At 40.6% G+C, this 21,201-nt stretch overlaps 1 protein-coding gene across 3 annotated transcripts in view; it reads left to right on the top strand.

Annotated features, from left to right (window-relative positions):
• The window catches only part of ctnnbip1 (catenin, beta interacting protein 1), an 80,048-nt gene extending 60,090 nt beyond the window's left edge, over positions 1-19,958 (top strand). For all 3 annotated transcript variants that reach the window (XM_072244968.1, XM_072244966.1, XM_072244967.1), the window contains one exon: positions 17,618-19,958. In XM_072244968.1, the coding sequence (XP_072101069.1) occupies positions 17,618-17,676 (59 nt within the window). In that variant the 3' untranslated portion in view covers positions 17,677-19,958. The remainder of the gene's footprint in view (positions 1-17,617) is intronic.
• Positions 19,959-21,201: the final 1,243 nt, after the last annotated feature.

Raw genomic sequence — 21,201 nt, forward strand, 5'->3', positions numbered from 1 at the left:
CACTACCAAGGCGTTTTTGCCTATAGAACTGACTGTTGAGCAGGAAAACCCCAGGAAAACAGCAGTTTCTGAGATGCTCAGTCACCCCGCCTGGCACCAACAATCATTCCAAGGTCAAATTACTTGGAGCACAATTCTTCTCCATTCTGCTACTTGGTCTGAACAACAGTTGAACCTCTTGACCATGTCTACATGCTTTTATGTATTGACTGCAGGATTGAGTAATGAGGGTAGTCCATTTTTCCTGAAGTGAAGGAGGCTGAGAGGTTACCTTAAAGAGGTTTATGGCAATCAAATCTTAAGTGCCTGTCAAATTAAGTTACTAAGCAGGACACCGAAGGTCCTGATGAAGAGTCTCAGCCCAAATCGTCAACTGTACTCTTTTCCATAAATGCTACCTGGCCTGCTGAGTTCCTCCAGCATTTTGTGTGTGTTGCATTATCTATGACTAAATATTCTGATATGACCTGGAATCATACATTGTCTCATAGAATTCCTGTGAGGAATCTTGGGATGATTTCTGCATCACAGACCTGATCTAAATACAAGATATTGTTGCATCACTATGTCAAGTATGTAATCGCTCACGAAATTATTTTTCATTTATTTCATTCAAAGTGTTTTTGTTAACCCATGAGACATAACATTGTTTAGGCAGTCTAATCATCAGAGGAAACTCTGTGAAAAAGGGATATAAGCAGGAGTAGCCTATTGAACCTGTCATGCTCTCCACCATCTTTTGCCTCAGCACCACTTTCCCGTACTAATCACTTAGCCTTTAATAATATCAATAATGGAGCAATTTTTTGTCTTATGTGGACACAATGACTGAGCCACCACAGGTTCACCACCTTCTGGGAGAAGAAATCTTATCTCTGTCCTGAGCAGTCAACCTCTTATTTTTGAACTCTGATTCCTGGTTCTAAACATTCCAGCGGACACTTTAACTCTCCATCAACCCTGTCAAGCCTCAAGAATCTAGTATGTTTCAGTGAGATCTCCTCTCATTTTTTTGAATGTAGGAGACTTTCTACATTCAAAAGGCTTTTGACAAGGTCCCACACAGGAGATTAGTGTGCAAACTTAAAGCACACGGTATTGGGGGTAAGGTATTGATGTGGGTAGAGAATTGGTTAGCAGACAGGAAGCAAAGAGTGGGAATAAACGGGACCTTTTCAGAATGGCAGGCGGTGACTAGTGGGGTACCGCAAGGCTCAGTGCTGGGACCCCAGTTGTTTACAATATATATTAATGACTTGGATGAGGGAATTAAATGCAGCATCTCCAAGTTTGCGGATGACACGAAGCTGGGTGGCAGTGTTAGCTGTGAGGAGGATGCTAAGAGGATGCAGAGTGACTTGGGTAGGTTGGGTGAGTGGGCAAATTCATGGCAGATGCAATTTAATGTGGATAAATGTGAAGTTATCCACTTTGGTGGCAAAAATAGGAAAACAGATTATTATCTGAATGGTGGCCGATTAGGAAAAGGGGAGGTGCAACGAGACCTGGGTGTCATTATACACCAGTCATTTAAAGTGGGCGTGCAGGTACAGCAGGCGGTGAAAAAGGCGAATGGTATGCTGACATTTATAGCAAGAGGATTGGAGTACAGGAGCAGGGAGGTACTACTGCAGTTGTACAAGGCCTTGGTGAGACCACACCTGGAGTATTGTGTGCAGTTTTGGTCCCCTAATCTGAGGAAAGACATCCTTGCCATAGAGGGAGTACGAAGAAGGTTCACCAGATTGATTCCTGGGATGGCAGGACTTTCATATGAAGAAAGACTGGATGAACTGGGCTTGTACTTGTTGGAATTTAGAAGATTGAGGGGAGATCTGATTGAAACGTATAAAATCCTAAAGGAATTGGACAGGCGAGATGCAGGAAGATTGTTCCTGATGTTGGGGAAGTCCAGAATGAGGTGTCACAGTTTGAGGATAAAGGGGAAGCCTTATAGGACCGAGATTAGGAAAAACTTCTTCACACAGGGAGTGGTGAATCTGTGGAATTCTCTGCCACAGGAAAACAGTTGAGGCCAGTTCATTGGCTATATTTAAGAGGGAGTTAGATATGGCCCTTGTGGCTACGGGGATCAGGGGGTATGGAGGGAAGGCTGGGGCAGGGTTCTGAGTTGGATGATCAGCCATGATCATAATAAATGGCGGTGCAGGCTCAAAGGGCCGAATGGCCTACTCCTGCACCTATTTTCTATGTTTCTATAGGTCCAATTCTGCTTAATAGCTCTTTCTATTGCAAATCTGCCATCCCAGGAGCTGGTCTTCTGAGTCTTCACTGCACACTTTCTTGCTAGTGAACCCTTGCTGCACACACTCTACTGTAAGTATATCCTTCCTTGAGTTAGGAAAGCAGAGTTGCATACAACTTTCACAGTGCAGTTTCACCAGAGTCCCATACAATTGTAATAAGTCATAGGAGCAGAATTAGGCCATTTGGCCCATTGAGTCTGCTCTGCTATTCCATCATGGCTGATTTATTTTACCTCTCAGCCCCATTCTTCTGCCTTCTCCCTGTAACCTTTGATGCCCTTACTAATCAAGAACCTATCAACCTCCACTTTAAATATACCCAATGACAGCCATCAGTAGCAACAAATTCCACAGATTCATCACCCTCTGACGAAAGGAATTCCTCCTCATCTCTGTTCTAAAGGGACATCTTTCTGTTCTGAGGCTTTGGTCTTAGATTCTCCCAGTAATGGAAATGTCCACTTTACCTTTCAATATTTGATAGGTTTCAATGAGATCCTACCTCATTCTAATAACTCCAGCAGGTACAGACCCAGAGCCATCAAATGCTCCTCATACATTTAACCCTTTCATTCCCAGGATCATTCTTGTGTACCTCTTCTGGGCCCTCTTCAGTGCTAGCACAGCATTTTTAGATATGGAGCCCAGAACTGCTTACAATACTCCAAATATGGTATGACCAATGCCTTTTAAAGTCTCAGCATTACATCCTTACTTTTATATTCTTGTCCTCTTGAAATGAACGCTATCATTGCATCTGCCTACATCAAGATGTAGTGATATATTTTGGATTCAGATCCTCTTGCAACTTGAAGGCCAACGTACTGCTTGCCTTCTCAATATTATTTGAGGTATGTTTATAATTTATGTATATAGACAACCATGCTCCTCTAAACAGCAACATCATTTAATCTCTTATCATTTAAAAAATATTTATGACTTTATATTTTCCTTCCGAAATGGATGACCTCATATTATGTTCCATCCTTGCCCATTCACTTAACTTTTGTATATCCCCTTGAAGCCTCTTCTCTGTTCTTCTTGCAGTCCACTTCAGCACCTAGTTCTGCACCATCAGCAAACACGATTTAATTTCACTTAGTCACCTCATCAAAATCATTGATATGGATTGCATCTAACTGAGGTATCAGCATGAGTCCCTGCAGCACCCACTAATTACAGGCTGTACTGAAAATCACCTCTCTTTTCCTATCCGCTCTTTTCTTCATCCTCAATGCATGCTTATGTATTTTTTCCAATAATGTGCACTCGTATTTTAATGATTTCTTGTGAGGCATCTTTTGAAGCCCTTCTGAGTCCAAATACATCACGTTAACTGGTTCATCTTTACCTCATGGACCTTTAATAGTTTTGTCAAATGTGATTTTCCTATCATAAATCCACATTATCTTTGTCTGATCCTATTATTAATTTCTAACTGCCCTTTTATTTTATTAACAGCTTCTAGCTGACTAACTGGTCTATTGATTTCTTTTCACTCTGCTTTCTTAAATAGTGAGATTACATTTGTTTTCTTCCTTTCTAGAATCTGGAATTTTGGAAACTCAAGTCAGTACATAAACAATCTCCATAGCTGCCACCATTAAAATCCTACATGCAGGTCATTGGGTCCTGGAAACGTATTATCTCTCATCCCATTAATTCCTCCAGTGTAATTTTCAAGATTAAAGATTGTTTAATGTGTTTTCCAGTACATTAATGTAAAGGAGGACATTTTTAATGCTAGTATTTAGTATGAAAGGAAAATAAGTGGAAGTTCTAAATCTCTAAACTACAATGAGATACTAAACTTAGTGAAGAAGTTTGAAAAAAAATATAAGATGCGGCCAGTACGTGGGTCACAGGAGATCACAAAGGAAGGTTGAAGCTTGGAAGTATTTTGAAAAGTCCCAAGATTTTGAAGTTGATCATGTTGAAGTGCATGTTGAAGTTGAAATTAGCTTAGTCATGATTGCAGCAAATAAGATTCAGGCAAAGGAGTTGTGAATTAAATAGAATTTAGATTGTATAAATCAGTGAAAATAAAGTTGGAAAAGTAAAGTTTGAGAGTGACAAACAGTGGTGATGAGTAATGTACAGAGATGAAGGGTATTCCAGAGGTAACTGAATCTATCAATATTTCCTGGGGTATAGTCCTAGTCAGCCTCACATTTCTGGCTGTACCTGCTTTAAGTCTGAGAGTCAGCAATATATAATAACTTTCATAAACCCAATTTCCATTGCCAATGACTTTCCACGGTACCAAATTTTATTGTAGCTCGAGGCAATGACTCAACTAGCTAGATATGTTTACATGGATGCTATGTTCAGGACTTCTGATCCATACCGAACATCTCCAGTGGGTTAATGAGACTCACAAAGAAGGCAGTGTGTACTCCATAGCTGTGTGTGTATGAACAACATTTTAGGCAATGTTGCCCAATCAATATCAAAAATAATTTCTATGATTGATACTACAGTCTTGGGTGGCACAGAAGCGAAATGGGTTAGCACGATGCTTTACAGCACCAGTGATTGGGGTTCAATTCCTGACCCTGTAAAGAGTTAGTAACCACATGAGTTTCCTCTGGGTGCTCTGGTTTCCTCCCACATTCCAAAGGCGCACAGATTAGTAGATTGTGTGTTTCCTTTGTTAGTGCCAGAGGCATGGCAAAACTTTGGGCTGCCTCCAGCACATTATTAGGTCTGTGTTGGTCAAAGTTCAAAGTAAAATTTATTATCAAAGTATATATATGTCACCGTATACAACCCTGAGATTCATTTTCTTGTGGGCAGACTACATAAATCTATAGAATAATAACAAAAACAGAATCAATGAAAGACTGCATAACTAGGGCATTCAGTCAGAGCACAGATGACAATAAACTGTGCAAATACAGAAAGAAGAAATAATAAATAATATAGAGAACATGAGATGAAGACTCTTTGAAAGTGAGTCCATTGCTTGTGAGAATATTTCAATAATGGGGGTAAGTAAAGATATCCCCTTTGGTTCAAGAGCTTGATGGTTGAAGGGTAATAACTGTTCCTGAACCTGGTGGTGTAGTGTTTTTAAGCCATTCCTGTGTAGCTTTAGCTTTATGCTTGGGATGATTGTCTTGCTGGAAAACAAATAATCTCCCAAGTTATAGTTCTCTTGCAGACTGCATCAGGTTTTCCACCAGGGTTCCTCTGTATTTTGCTGCATTCATTTTACCCTCTACCTTCACAACCCTTCCAGGGCCTGCTGATGAAGCATCCCCACAGTATGATGCAGTCACCACCATGCTTCATGGTAGGGATGGTGTGTTTTTGATGATGTGCGGTGTTCGCCAAACATGGCATTTAGTCTAATGGCCAAAACGTTCAATTTTATTTTCATCAGACCATCTTCCAGCTGACTTCAGAATCTCCCACGTGCCTTCTGGCAAACACTAGCCGAGATTTCATGTGAGATTTTGTCGACAGTGGCTTTCTCTTTGCCACTCTCCCATAAAACTGCAACTGGTGATGCACCCGGGCAACAGTTGAATGCACAGTCTCTCCCATCTTAGCCACTGAAGCTTGTAACTCCTCCAGAGTTGTCATAGGTCTCCTGGCGGCCTCCCTCACTAGTCCCCTTCTTTACGGTCACTCAGTTTTTGAGGACGGCCTGCTCTCAGCAGATTCACAGCTGTGCCATATTCCTTCCATTTCTTGATGATTGACTTAACTGTGCTCCAAGTGATATTCAGTGACTGGGAAATTTTCTTGTATCCATCTCCTGACTTGTGCTTTTCAACAACATTTTCGCAGAGTTGCTTGGAGTGTTCTTTTGTCTTCGTGGTGTAATTTTTGCCAGGATACTGACTCACCAGCAGTTGGACCTTCCAGTTACAGCTGTATTTTTACTACAATCACTTGAAACACCTTGGTTGCACATGGTGATCTCCATTTAACTTATTATAGAAACATAGAAATCCTGCAGCACAATACAGGCCCTTCGGCCAACAAAACTGTGCCGAACATGTCTTTGCCTTAGAAATTACCCAGGGTTACCCATAGCCCTCTATTTTTCTAAGCTCCATGTACATATCCAGGAGTCTTTTGAAAGACCCCATTGTATCTGCCTCCACCACCGTCGCTGGCAGCCCATTCCACGCACACACCACTCTCTGTGTAAAAAAAAAACTTACCCCTGACATCTCCTCTTTACCTACTTCCAAGCACCTTAAAACTGTGCCCTCTCGTGGCTAGCCATGTGCCTTCTAAAACCAATTGACTACACTAGTGATGATTTGATCTGTCATATTAAAGGGGGGTGGGTGAATACTTATGCAGTCAATTTTTTGTGTTTTATATTTGTAATTAATTTAGATCACTTTGTAGTCTTTTTCTGTGATTCAATGTTGCAAAACAACAAAACTTGAAAATTTGTTGGGGTGGTGAATATGAATACTTTTTTTATAGGCACTCTATGTTTTGTTAAAGTTAAAGTCTGTCCCGAGCCTCTTAGGCCAGGCCCACAGGCCGGTGCTTATGCTGGTTTCCGTGGCGTGAAGCGACTGAGGGTACAAGACTCTCCCCCCCCCCCCACCAAATAGGACGCCAATCTGTCACGAGGTTAACCCCCAGCATGTTTTTCAGCTGGGTGGACTGGAGCAGTGTGTGATTAAGTGCCTTGCTCAAAGACACAACACGCGGCCTCGGCTGGGGCTCAAACCCACAGCCTTCAGATCGCTAGTCCAATGCCTTAACCACTTGGCCACGCGCCACACACTATGTTTGGCTGTAGACTCAAATGACAATTTCACTGGATGTTTTGGTGTACATGTGAAAAATAAAGCTGATCTTTAATCTTTGTCTTAATCAAGTGTCTGCCGCACCCTAGTATCTAGTTTGATATCTGCACCTCAAGATGGCACACTATATTGCCTTCACCAGCCGTGAGTACAGCTTCAACCACTTTGTGGTGCTATTTTCAGGCCCTAATTGAGATGAACAAAGCTAACTACTGATCTTCATGCTAGCATTAAACTCAGGGAACTAAGCACTGGCATGCCCTTGCGGTGGATTTTTTTTCATATTATTGCAATGTTCTGATACAGTTCTATCAGTCATATAGTTCATACAAACATGAGCTCTTTCCTGAAATAACTTTGGAGATGAAAGCATAATGTTAAATTTGTGTGTCTTTGATTCAACTATAGTGTACAGTTCAAACAGGCTTGTTATTAATCTTCTCAAACCAAAACTTCCAGTAACTTGTTCAAACAAGAATTAGAAACAACATCTCTCTGCAGCACCTCTCCCATTTCCACAGCCACATTTCCTTGCTTGATGCTCTCATCTTTGGCAAATTCACTTACCATATGTCTGCACAACTGTCTCCGACTTTTATCAATAATTTGAACTTTCATCAGCAGCGTATCTAACTGTCCAGTTAAATAGAAACTGCATTTAAATAAACTGACAAATTCACAAATCTCCAATTTGTCTTGTAGATACTCAGAAAGTATAAGGAAATAACATATTCCAATTGAACCTGGTGAATCCTTATAGCAAGCCAACAACTTAATCAGCCAACTCCTTATAATTGCTTTGCTTTGATTTGATTTAAATGAAATCAAAAACCCTCAAGCTGTAATTAAGCAGAACATTATGGTCTGAGAATCTAACATTTCATTCTGATAGCGTAGGTGAAAAAGTGTTCAAGAATGGTATCTGTATAAATTGAGCTAGAGGATGTTTATGGCAGTCTTCCCTGATTTGGGTAAGGTGTCGCTTTTTTAAAAATCCTGTTTTATCACTGTTTTCACTTCAGGAAACAAATTGGTTAGCAAATTGGGCCATCATTTAAACTATCATAATTTGCAATCATCTATGCTTTTGACATGTTATATACATAAATTAAGAGTTTTCTCAAACATACTTTTCTGTGGTAAGGCTATTGCTATATATGCTGTTCAAAACACAACAGCTAATTTTGCACAGGAAATTTCCCTGACAAAAGAAATTTGTTCAATATCATTTTGCCTAGGAAAACCAGAGATAATGTCCCTGGTCTTACTCACCCAAAGGTCAAGTGAAGCCGGCTGCTATCCTACAGCACAACGTCACTGCATTGCCACATTAGTAAACTTTTTGTGTACTCGTTTCTAGAGTGGGACTGACAGACAGAGGTGAAACTTACTACCGGCTGAGCCACAGCTGACACTGAGGCTGTCACACTGAGATACGTCAGTGAGCACAGGATGGAGAAGATTGTTCATTTCATTGGAATTAGACATTCTCGGAATACCATTTACTATTTCTTCTGTATGGATTCTTCCCAAGTTACTTGAAAGAAAGAAAATTTGTAATATTTCCATGAGCCCTCGAGATAATTAAGAAAGAATTCTGAGAAATTGGGTGACGGTGAAAAATTGAGGCTCAAGATCAACTGGAGGATTAGACTCATAGGCAAGAGCAATTACACTCCATCTTGGTCTTTTACTTATTCACTGAAGTGGATACATAGCAGTAAATTGGGATTATAAAGCAGGGTGGAACTCGGGAAAACAACAAGCATAATGGTGCTGGGGAAATTGTTGGAGTCCCAGAATGAGAAGCGTCCAGGTCCTAACTGACTTCATCCTAAAGTCTTTAAGAAAAAAAATTGCCTGTAAGATTGTTTGTGACTTAGTTTTAATTACTCAGAGTACTCTAGGTTCAGGAAAGATTCCCTTAAATCAGAAAACAGCAAATATATCCTAAGGAGACAAAGTTCAAACTAAATTTATTATCGAAGTGTGTATATGTCACCGTATATTCCCTTGAGACTTACTTTCTTACAGGCATTCACAATAGAACAGAGTAATACAATGGAATCAATGGAAAAACTACGCAAAGACTGACAAAAACCAATGTGCAAAAGCAGGCAAATGGGAAAATAAATAAATTAATTAAATTAATAGTTACACCCGTTTCTACAGCTTCCTGCCAGTTCATTCCATATATCTAGTAGTCTCTGTGTGAAAAATTCATCCTTCAAGTCCTTTTTTAAATCTTTCCCTACTCAACCATATTCCAGAAGTTATATTTGATTCCTCCTTAGTATGTGCAAAAGTATGTAAGACAAAATGGTGTCAACTGGGAATGGGGAGAATGTTTTGAAAACATACTTCTTGAGCATAGATAATAGTGAAAACATGGTTTTTCTGCAAAACCTGATGTGCTAAGGCCGAAGGTCGCAAGAGGTAACTAAGCACATCTTTCCCTCTCTCCCCCCCCAACTTTCTGCAGGGATTGCTCCCTACGTGACTCCCTTATCCATTCATCCCCCCCCATCCCTCCCCACTGATCTCCATCCCGGCACTTATCCTTGTAAGTGGAACAAGTGCTACACATGCCCTTACATTTCCTCCCTCACTACCATTCAGGGCCCCAGACAGTCCTTCCAGGTGAGCTGACACTTCACCTGTGAGTCGGCTGGGGTGGTATGCTGCGTCTGGTGCCCCCGATGCAGCCTTCTATATATTGTCGAGACCTGACGCAGACTGGGAGACTGTTTTACTGAACACCTATGCTCTGTCCGCCAGAGAAAGCAGGATCTCCCAGTGGCCACACATTTTAATTCCACATCCCATTCCCATTCTGATATGTCCATTCACAGCCTTCTCTACTGTAAAGGTGAAGCCACACTCAGGTTGGAGGAACAACACCTTATATTCAAAGCTACACTCACAACACGCTGGAGGAACCCAGCAGGTCGGGCAGCATCCGTGGAAAAGATCAGTCGACGTTTTGGACCTGACGAAGGGTGCCAGCCCGAAACGTCAACCGATCTTTTCCACAGATGCTGCCCAACATGCTGAGTTCCTCCAGCGTGTTGTGAGTGTTGCTATGGAAGAAAGGGAAGGAGGAGGGAACCAGGGAGTGGTGATGGACAGATAAGGAGAAGGGAAAGAGTGAGGGAGGAAACATTACCGGAAGTTAGATAAATCGATGTTCATACCATCAAGTTGGACCTACCCAGATTCAGATTCAGGTTCAGGTTAATTTTATTTTCACATGCACATCAAAGTGTACAGTGAAATGTGTCGTTGGCATTAACAAACAACCCAGGTACAACAACCCGGATTGAATATGAGGTGGTTGCTCCTCCAACTTGAGAGTGTGGCCTCATTGTAGCAGTAAAGGAGGCCATGGGTGGCCATTGGGAATTTGGAAATATTGAGTTATTTTCCTGTAGTTTGTGAATAGTTTTCTGAATGGGGAGCTCAGTGTGAATGTAACCAGCAAGAGATAATAAGTTAGTTCTTGCTACAGTAACACTTACGAAATGCTGGAGGAGCTCAGCTGGTCAGGCAGCACCTATGAAACGGAATAAACAGTCGACATTTTGGGTTGAGACCCTTCATCAGGAGTTAATCTGTTCTTTTTTTAATGAAAAACATCATTCCCCATATTACAAATTGGAATGAAAAAGTATACAGTGCAGACTGGTTATGTAATTGCCATGAAAAAAATTGCTGCCAGCTTGTCATGATGCATTGGGTACATTAGACACTGCTTCCAGTTAGTGTGCTGTATGTTGTGTTTAGAGCTCAGTAACCAGGTGGAACAGTTTGTTTAATTGGATTTTTTTCTACATGAGCCTGTGGCAGTTCTGGAGTTGGGACTCCAGGGAATACAAGTGATTTGTGTATGTTGTTGGACTCTGTTATTCTGTTACAACGCTGCAGCCTATTTCTAACTCCTTTGAAGTAACACACACTCAACTAATAAATCAAGCCACAAAACTTCTTAAAGAAAATTATGGCAATTAACTGGAATCTTTGAAAATACTGGTCCTCCCCTTGATTAACAGTTCTGAATGCCGCACCCTTATTCTAAGGGAGGGTTTTGCACTCTACAAAGGTTTATACTGTGCTTGATTGCAAAAGGCTGTTCATAAAGCTAGTGCTACCATGACAACACTAGAAAAAAATCATTCACACACAAGAATTGCCTGATTTAAAGAAGTATTTTTTTCAAACCTGTATTTTAATGTTCATATTGATGTATATGTATATGAGTCCTGACGAAGGGTCTCGGCCTGAAACGTCGACTGCACCTCTTCCTAGAGATGCTGCCTGGCCTGCTGCGTTCACCAGCAACTTTTATGTGTGTTGCTTGATGTATATGTGTAGTGTTTGTTTGCTACAAATGCTCACTGTGAAACCTTATTGTACCATTATTTGAGTTATGAAGGGTGAGACCATTGCTGAACGTAGTCCAAGATTACAGTCAACTCAGTTAACATTTACAAATCTCTTAAAGCATATTTTGGGATGCCGCGGGCGATCCCTGTGCATTTCATTACACCGCTTCTTAAAAAATCAGGCTGAAACAATGAGGGTGTGGGTGGTTAATTTGAAAAGATATTAATATTAATTTTAGGCAAAATTTAAATCTGGGGGTTCTTTTTCAAACCCCGAAGACAATTTAACTAGAAAACAATGAAAATAATTTAATGGTAATTTGTTAAAAAGTAATATTTAACGAAGGTATTACTTAATGACAGAGGGAACGTATTCTAGGACTTTGAAAAATAGTGTTGATTATCGTATTAAGAGAAATACAATGTGGGAGGGTGTGGGGGTTGAGAGAATAGATAATGTGGTGATTTTTCCTCTCGGAGGAGAACCACAACCAAGGAGCTTTCAAGATTCAAGACACGAGTGTCTTGAATATGCCCAACAACTTCAACATGGAATGACGACAAGGGATGAAATGAGAAGGAATTTTTTTTTGTGAATCTTTTGATTTCTGTTTCACAAGTTACTGTGGGTGCTGAGTCCTATATATATAGATTATTACATTATAGAGGAATCAGGAATGTGGGAGCAAAGAAGTAAAGTGGTGTTGAACCCAGGAATCATATTAGCAATCGTCCTTTCCAGTGGAGGAGCAGGCACAAGGTGATGAACAAACACGGAAATTCTGCAGATGCTGGAAGCCTAGAGCAACATACATAAAATCAGGACTGGGTTTTGTCCTGAAGCATTAACCGTTTATTTCCCCTCCGTTGATGCTGCCTGAATTACCTAGTTCCTCCAGCATATCGTATGTGTTGCACAAGATGATGAATAATCTCCTCTTTACCAATTTCTTAAATTCTTAGCTCTGTGACTTTTGAATTTGTACATACACACACACAAAACCAATCAATCTCAATCTCAATCTCTCTCTCTCTCTCTCTCTCTCTCTCTCTCACTCTCACTCACTCACTCACTCACTCACACACTCACTCACTCTCACACACCATTCCTCTTTTATGGTAATTCATGGAAAATGTTCTCATTAATTTTCTGTTCATCAATCTCCTATTTGAAATGTCAATTAAAGTTTCAACCAATCTTCATGGGGAGAATATTCCACAATTCTATTGCCTTCTGCATAAATACATTTCTCTGAGCACTCTAACCCACCACTATAGGAAATATATTCTCCAACTCTCCACTAACCCTACCAGTTATCTTGCATATATTTCAGTTGTCTTAACATAGCAAGATACTCCAGTGCACACTCACCATAATTTAACGCTGAACTACTTGAGAATATAGGGCAGAAAAACAAAAGCTTGGTCAAAGAAGTATGTCATGAATGCGACTCTTGCAGGAGGAAACAAAGGTAGCAGGAAGGTGGGTTTAGGACATCTGTGTACTTTAGGGCCTAGACAGCCAAAGGCTGAGCTGCCAGTTTTGGATTGTTTAAATTCTGTGTTGAATAAAAGGTTGGAATTGGAGCAGCATAAAAATATTAGAGGTTTGTGGACTCCCAGAGGAGATTGGAGTGAAAAAAGGGATTGAGACCATGGAGAGATGGATAGAGCTCTTAAAGATAGCGGAATCAAAGATTATGGGGATAAGGCAGGAACGGGATACTGATTGTGGATGTTCAGCCATGAGCACAGTGAATGGCGGTGCTGGCTTGAAGGGCCGAATGGCCTACTCCTGCACCTATTGTCTATTGAGATTTCAAAATAAGAATGAAGACTTTAATGTTTTAGTCTTCACTTGACCTGAAATTATGAGTACAACTAGGGAGAGTTTTAGATAACTTGGAAGATTATGGAGAATAAAATGAGGGAACATAGTCCGTTGGGCCAGTTCAAGCCTAATTCAAGTAATAATTGTCTTCAATTTCACTTTTTACTCCTATTTCAAAATAGTTATTTCTGAATTTTCTGATTATGTGGGAAATTATCAGCAGTATTTGCATTTTTAATATATTTGCTTTGAAATATCTCATGCCAGCTTATTTCAGCCATGTATTTGAGTCATTTCTGATGTTGGGCATCAGAGTAATTAGAAGCAATTATATATTTGTACAGTACTATGTATTAGCACACACCAGGATTAGCCTAAACACAGAGTGAAACTACTGCGCTAATTACATTTCACTGTCTTCTATGGTGAGTTTAATATGTATTATCTATTGCAGCTGCTCTTGTTAACGATCGCAGCTTTAGAGCAATTAATGGTTTATCACCTCTCATCGGCCTAGTTAATGTCTTTCTGTGTGCATTGTAAACTGCTAATAGCACTAAAAAAGAGTGACTGCTGATAAATGAGGCTTCTGAATAGGTAGAGTTTAAACATTCTAAAGAGATTAACTTTATTTGTCAGACATATAAACGTTTGTACATCAAAACATACAGTGAAATGTGTTGTTTGTGTAAACAACCAACACAGTCCAAGGACATACTGGGGGCAGCCCGCAAGTGTCACCGCTTGCAGCGCCAGCGTAGCATGACTGGTACTTCTTTGGGATGTGGGCGGAAACCCACACAATCACAGGGAGGATGTACAAACTTCTTCTAGAGAGCAGTGGGAGCAGAAATATGACTGCTGGTGCTGCAAAGCATTACGCTAACCACCTTGCTACCATGGTTGTTGTTCCTTTCTACGCCTTGTGGCGCAATGGGCAGCAACCTTGTCATTTCTTTATCATTTTTGTCTGTTTTTTATGATGCCGAGTTGCTAGCTCGACACTCAACCCAACGTTGGTGGAAAACGTGCAAGGAACTGGCCGGATTCAAACCTGAGACCGCTCGCCTCAAACTCCAGCGTGGATCCCACTACACCACCGTCCAGCTAATACTGCCATGGTGCCCCATTCATATATATAAAAAACAGCAGAAAACTTGTATCAGTTGCTTCCCATACTAGAGAAAGAGCGGTAGTATTAATAAAAGCTAAATAACCTTGTATATGTTTATAGGATTCAGTTTCAGCATGTGACAAAGACAGGATCAAGATTCAGGCATTGATTCAGTGCTTGTGGTAAAGATACCTTATGAGTTCAAGTTGTTTTTGATGACTTCCAAATTAAGATCCTTCAATGATAGTCATTGTTGAGAGGTATACGAAAGGCTGCAGCGAGAGAGAGGAAATTGTTGGGACAAGCTCCAAGCTATTGGAGCACAGCAGTACATTTAGAGCAGCATCCGGTGAGACTTAGGAACTGATCTACAGGCAATTAGATTATGTGCTCAGTCTGGGAATGAGAACTATTTTGCAAGCTTGTATTTAAAGCTGAGTTTGACCATTTTAGAGTTGATGTGGAAAGCTACTGAACTTGTGTGCAGATTATTTGTATAAAGTCAGGAAATTCAAATACGGTTTGGACGAACTCAAGTAATTTTATATTTGATCTTTTTTTTTTGGCGTGTGCCTGTGTGCCAGTCTGTGCGTGCATGCATGCGTGATGTCTTTTTCATGGCTTTTTACAAGGCACGGAGCGAGAGAGAGACTGTGTGGCGCGCCACTCCTCGCACAGACATTTTCGCAGTATTTTTCCCTTTATTTTACGAGGTCGAGTTGCAATCTCGACATTCAACCCGGCACGGATGGAAAGCGTACTCGAGAGCGGACCCGACTGGTTTCGAACCCAGGAACCTCCACTTCCGGGTCCGGGACCGATGGCATTGCGCCACCAGCCGGCCCTTGATAGACCTTATTGTTGCTTTTTAACTTCGTGCCATAAAACTATGGAACCAAAATGCTCCCATAGAAAATACCCAGATTTGCTGGACATATATGTTACATCTAGAGCAAAGACCTGAAAGACAGACCAATTATTTCAGGCAACACACATCAAAGTTGCTTGAATTTCCAGCATCTGCAGAATTCCTCATGTTTGCCAATTATTTCAGTTCTACACTTCGTAATTTTAGTGGGCAGTTCCCTGAGGTTTAATTTTCTTTGAAAATTACAATATGTATAATGAATAATTCCACAAAACATAGGACATAGGAGCAAAATTAGACTACTTAGTCCACTGAGACTTCTCTGCCCTTCAATCATGGCTGATTTTTAAAACTCCATTCTCTCGATAACCCTGGGCCTTCTTACCAATCAAGAACCTATGATTCTCTGCTTTAAATGTACACAATTTCTTGGCCTCCACAGCCATCAATGGCAATACATTCCAAAGATTTCACCTCCTAGTCGAAGAACTTCCTCCTTATCTTGATTCTCATCCCTTATTCTGAGGCTGTTACCCTACAACCATCAGGCTCCCAAACTGGTATGGTTAACTTCACCCACCACAACTTTGAATTGATTCTACAACCCACAAACTCGCTTTCAAGAACTCTTTACAACTCATGTTCTCAGTATTATTTACTTGCACAATTTGTCTTCTTTTGCTCATTGGTTGCTTGCCAGTCTTTGTTTATGTATGGTTTGTCGTAAGTTCTTTTGTCCTAATTTATCTTTCCAGTAAATGCCAAAGAAAATGGATCTCAAGGTAGTATATGGTAATGTGTACATAATTTGATAATAAATTTACTTTGAACAAAGGGAACATATTTGGTCTTTGAACATGCTCTAGTCACTGAACAAATGAAGAGGCATTCTAGATTAAAGACACCAATAACAGTGATCAACATTGGTAAATCAAAGAACATTGTCCAGCACACCCAAACACAAGGTAATCATTCTCGACACTGTGACTCAGAGGAGAAGTATGTAGATTTTTGCTGCTTCATTGAACACCTTTGCTCTGTCCAGCACAAAATGTGCCACCCACTTCAGTTTGTCTTCCCATTCCCTTTCCGACATGTCATTCCAGGCCTTCTCTATTGCCTTGATGAGGCCCAACTCAGGTTGGAGGAGCAACACCTTGTATTCCATCTGGATAGCCTCCAACCTGATGACATGAACATCAATTCCTCTAAATTTTAGCAATTTCTCTCCCACCCCCTTCTCCCTTTACCATACCCCATTCTGTTTCCCCTTAACTTCTTACCTGCCCATCACTTCCACCTGGTGTCCTCCCTCCTTCCCTTTCTTCCATGGTTCACTCGTCCTATAGCCTTTTCCCTCTTCCACTTATCACCTGCCAGCTTCTTACTTCATCCACCCGCCCACTTTCAGCCTGACCTGTTCTCACTTACCACATTCCAGCTTGTATTCCTTCCTCTCCCCCTACCTTCTTATTCTGGTTTCTACTATCTTCCTTTCCAGTTGTGATGAAGGGTCTCGGCCCAAAACGTCAACTGTTTATCCCATCCATCGATGCTTTGTGTGTTTTGCTCAAGATTTTCAGCGTCTACAAAAACTGTTGTTTATTGTTATCGCTTGATCACACACTTAATACTACAGGCTGAAACCAAATCTGAAGACAAGGATGAAGAGTAAGCTTTACAGTCGCTGCTCCACATTCAGGAAGATGATGGTAGATCTTCCATCGCAACCCTGTTTTTCTGCCCTATTCCATTTCCCCAGATCCTCTTTGCCTAAATTTTCAAGAATGATTGTTTCAGACATCTTCCCCACAAAATGTCCTTGAATGAACCTAAAGAGGCAGATCAGATCCAGCTTGTGAAGCCTAGTTGTAGCATCTTTGTTGCAATATGCCCAAGGACTTCGGCTATCAGTTAGCATCATTTACATGATTCTTGGGTATCTCATCCACAATATAAGTTTACACATTTATGTAAGGGAAAGTGTATTAAACATAGATTTTTACCTAATAGGACCCACAGAATTAGTCCTTTTTAAATAAAAAGAACTGTAATGTGACCTCCTTTGATTGGTAGTGATTATTGTGATAATTAAACAGGATATTATGAAATGATAAAAGAGCATTGATGGGTTGATTTGATTTTAAAGCTTAGTTATAATGACTTTAGACTATCTTCTATTGTATATTTGAATTTATTTTTACAGAACTTCTTATTCCATCATGACTGATAGATTCCAGTGCCAGCAATGTAAACTGAGTCCTGTCAGTATCGACCTGCTCATTTGTGGCCTTTTAGTTGGTGTCTACAGTAGGTTTTAACCAGTATCACATCTGTCATCTGATGTCTAGTAATGCTCTCTTAAATCTTGCAGGTGCAGAGGACGTTGTGATGGCCTTCTCCAGACAAGAAACTGAGGACAGGCGGCAGTGAGGGACTTGGGGTGGCAGGCAGAAAGATTATGGACAATTCTTAATGCAGAATCCAGAGTGCTCACAAGTTGCTTGTCTTCTCGTGTACTTGAACATCACAGCAAAGCCTGTGACTGCCAGGGTTGTGCATCTGGACTGCTTCTAACGACCAGGGGCAAAAAGGCCCAATTTCTTTTTGGTTGGTCAAAGGGATTTACTGTCCTCTTCTATTTTAAATTTGTGTGCATTGTCTTTTTTTTTAAGTTTATTACAGCTGTTCCTAGCTTGCAGTGTCACTGCAGCTTGGACATTGTGTGACACATGCTGGCCTCTGCCCCTGATGCTCTGCATTGTGCACTCCTCCTGTGGAAGGAGATGCAGTGTTTTCCAGTTCATGCTGGTGGACTCTGTGGAGAATTGACTGACATCACATGTCCTTTTACTGCAGCCTAGTAAACACAACACATCACAACGGCTCCTCCCTGGAAACAGCACCATATGCAACAAGTGAAACATTAACTTAACTTTCATTTTTATGTCCTATTAAAACTAATATGGTTACTTGTTCTTTTTGTTTGAATTTAAACAAATTTTAAAATCTTGGACAATTTATTTATGTACGATGACCAAAATGTGTTCAAAGTGCTTGGATTACTACGTCCAATGCCTTGCCCTCCCCTTCCATACTTTTTTTTAAAAGAAAATGGCTGACACTGAATAACAATTTACTTGAAGGAAATACTCTGGGGGACATAAGTATATTACAAATGGAATTAAACAGCAGAGGTAGCAAGTCATCAGGGAGAGATCTGCCTTTAATGATCCATGCGGTTGGTTATTGATTTCTGTGGATGCCGTTACTGAGGTAACTAAACCCAACACGGTGTCACTGGCCTTGAAGGCCCAAGGGCATCCATTTAACTGAAACCTCTGCGCCCAAGTCCTTGATGTGAACAAAGTGAATGTCCGCTTTGTCTCTATTATTCTTTTTTTTGTGGGACTTTTTAAAAAATGTCTTGTTAAGAACAGGTTTTGACTGTATCCTGTTTTTGGAACCTCTTGGGCTTGACTCTCATCGAGTGAAGCAAATAGTGCATGTGTATGTATGATTTTGTTTCGAGAGCCTGTTTGGAAGTCAGGTGCCTGATGTTGTAAATATCTACAGGTATTTCTTGGAACTGGGTATTTCTAAATCGGTTATACGGAGGCAGATTCTTTGTGCCAAAAACTTCTGTACTTGATTTGAATCATGGTTAAGGAAAATTGTTGATATTGTTTTCTTTATAAAAATATCCTCATGTCAAGAATAAAGTAATGAGGGCTATGTGATAAACACAAATTCTGCAGATGCTGGAAATCCAGAATAACACATACAAAACACTAGAGGAACTCAGCAGGTCAGGCAGCATCTATAGAGGGGAATAAATAGTTGACACTTCGGGCTGAGGTCCTTCAGGACCCATCAGGGCTATGTGGTTCAAGATGCAGGGTTCTCTGTTACAAGGCTCTCTAGTTTGTTCAAAGTGATTAACCTTTCTGTCCCTCCAGCCTCCATCCTCCATCCCATTATTCCCTCCACCACTAAATGAAAGAAAAAATGCAAATCCTGCTTCTCAGGAAGCAAAAGATCAAAAACATAGGAGTTCCTACAGATACTAGAAATCCAGAGTAACACACACACACACAAAATTTAGAGGAATGGTCCTGATGACGGGTCTTGGCCCGAAATATCAACTGTTTATTCTCCTCCATGGAAGCTGCTTGACTTGCTGAGTTCCTCCAGCATTTGGTGTGTTTTACTAAGCAAAGGATCAAGTGTATTTGTTTTAGATTTCAACAGAAACTGATGGCAAATCTGTTGTCCCTCTTTAGTATGTAAGCTGAGGGATGCTCAAGCTTGTCAATATGCAGAAAACTGAGAGGAACTTTACATCTGCAGCTGGGCAGGGGTAATGGGGATTTAATAAAAGTCTGCCTTGCCTGAGATTTTACTGTATCCCAGTTTCCTTCTGGATAAAGACTCTCCTTTGACTTTGAGTTGTACATCTGTTAATCAACACTGTATGTCATATACATTATGTCTTACATCCTCCTTCTCCCTCCCATCTCTTGGCCAGATACTTTGGCACAAGATAATTTCATACTACTTAATAATTGCTATTGATTGGTTGACATCTCTCCATTTATGTCAGGTGGTGGATACACAGTTTTCAAAACGTCGGTGAGATTGGGTGTTGTGAGAATTCTGATTGTTCATCTTACTGCTTAGAATAATTGAAAATACATTGAGAACTGTCATGTCAATTTTGATGAAGTATGTTGTCTTTTTTTGCACCAATGAACGGTTTGCACTTGCGCCTTTTTTGGTATCACATTCTCCATTGCTGATGCTTCATCAAACAATGGATTGGATGCAGAGCAGAATAGCTGACATGTCTCACAACCAACAGCAAACTGTGTAACTAACAGTGTCAATTTACTTAGAAAGCAGTCTACATCAGAGATTCCCATCTTGGGGTCCACAGATCCCCTCGGTTAATGATAGGGGTCCATGGCATAAAAAGCTTGGGATCCCCCGGTCTACATGAAGAGTGATGGAAGGAGATGCTATGGCAGAAACTAAAGTGACTTCCACCATCCTGAGCTGGTTATTTTCTCCAGATATGTGGGAAGTGGTGAACAGTTGTGTTCACATTTTGTCCTTCATGGTCTTGGAATGTCTTTAAACTTTTGCAATAGTCCCTATTTTAATACTTGTGGTCAATTCATCAATCAGGCTAAAATAAATCTTGAAATGCAAATAGAATAGAAATTGAATTGCCCCTTGGAGTTCTGCCTCTTCTGGTGCTCTGCAGTATGTATTCCTCACCTTGAACAAAGTTAAACCACCTCTTGATACTAAAATTCTCAAATTGGTTCTCAATTCCCTCTCTATATCTGCAATTACTCCCAGTCCTATAACAAGCTAAATGTTGTTCACTTTATTCTCCCCAGACTTAATCACTTCATTATAAACATCTGCAATTTGAGCTGCCAAGAAATTCCTTCCCCAAGATTCTCTCTCTTCTTAGTTCTTTTTTTCTCCTTCAAGATACTCCCTGAACTCTACATGTTTGATGAATGTTATACATCTGTAACAGTGTGAATGGAGGTATCTGGTACGATGTCTCTGCTTTCCTTCTGTTACACAGTCTAGACATTTACTACTTCTGCTCTTCCTTCACAACCCTGCTGTTTTTTTGCCTTCACATATTTCCATTTCCCCTTTGAAATCCACAATTTAATCTGTGTCCACTGCATTTTAAGACCATAAGACATAGGAGCAGAATTGGGCTATTTGACCTATCAAGTCTGCTGTGCCATTGCTGATGGCCAATTTATTATCCTTCTCAACCTCACTCTCCTGCCTTCTCCCTGTAACCTTTGACACCCTGACTAATCAAGAACCTATCAACCTCTGCTTTAGATATACCCAATGACTTGGCCTCCAGAACCATTTATGCCAATGAATTCCACAGAAACACCACCCTCTGCCCAAAGGAATTCT

This window comes from Mobula birostris, chromosome 27 (genome assembly GCF_030028105.1).
Source record: "Mobula birostris isolate sMobBir1 chromosome 27, sMobBir1.hap1, whole genome shotgun sequence".
NCBI lineage: Eukaryota > Metazoa > Chordata > Chondrichthyes > Myliobatiformes > Myliobatidae > Mobula > Mobula birostris.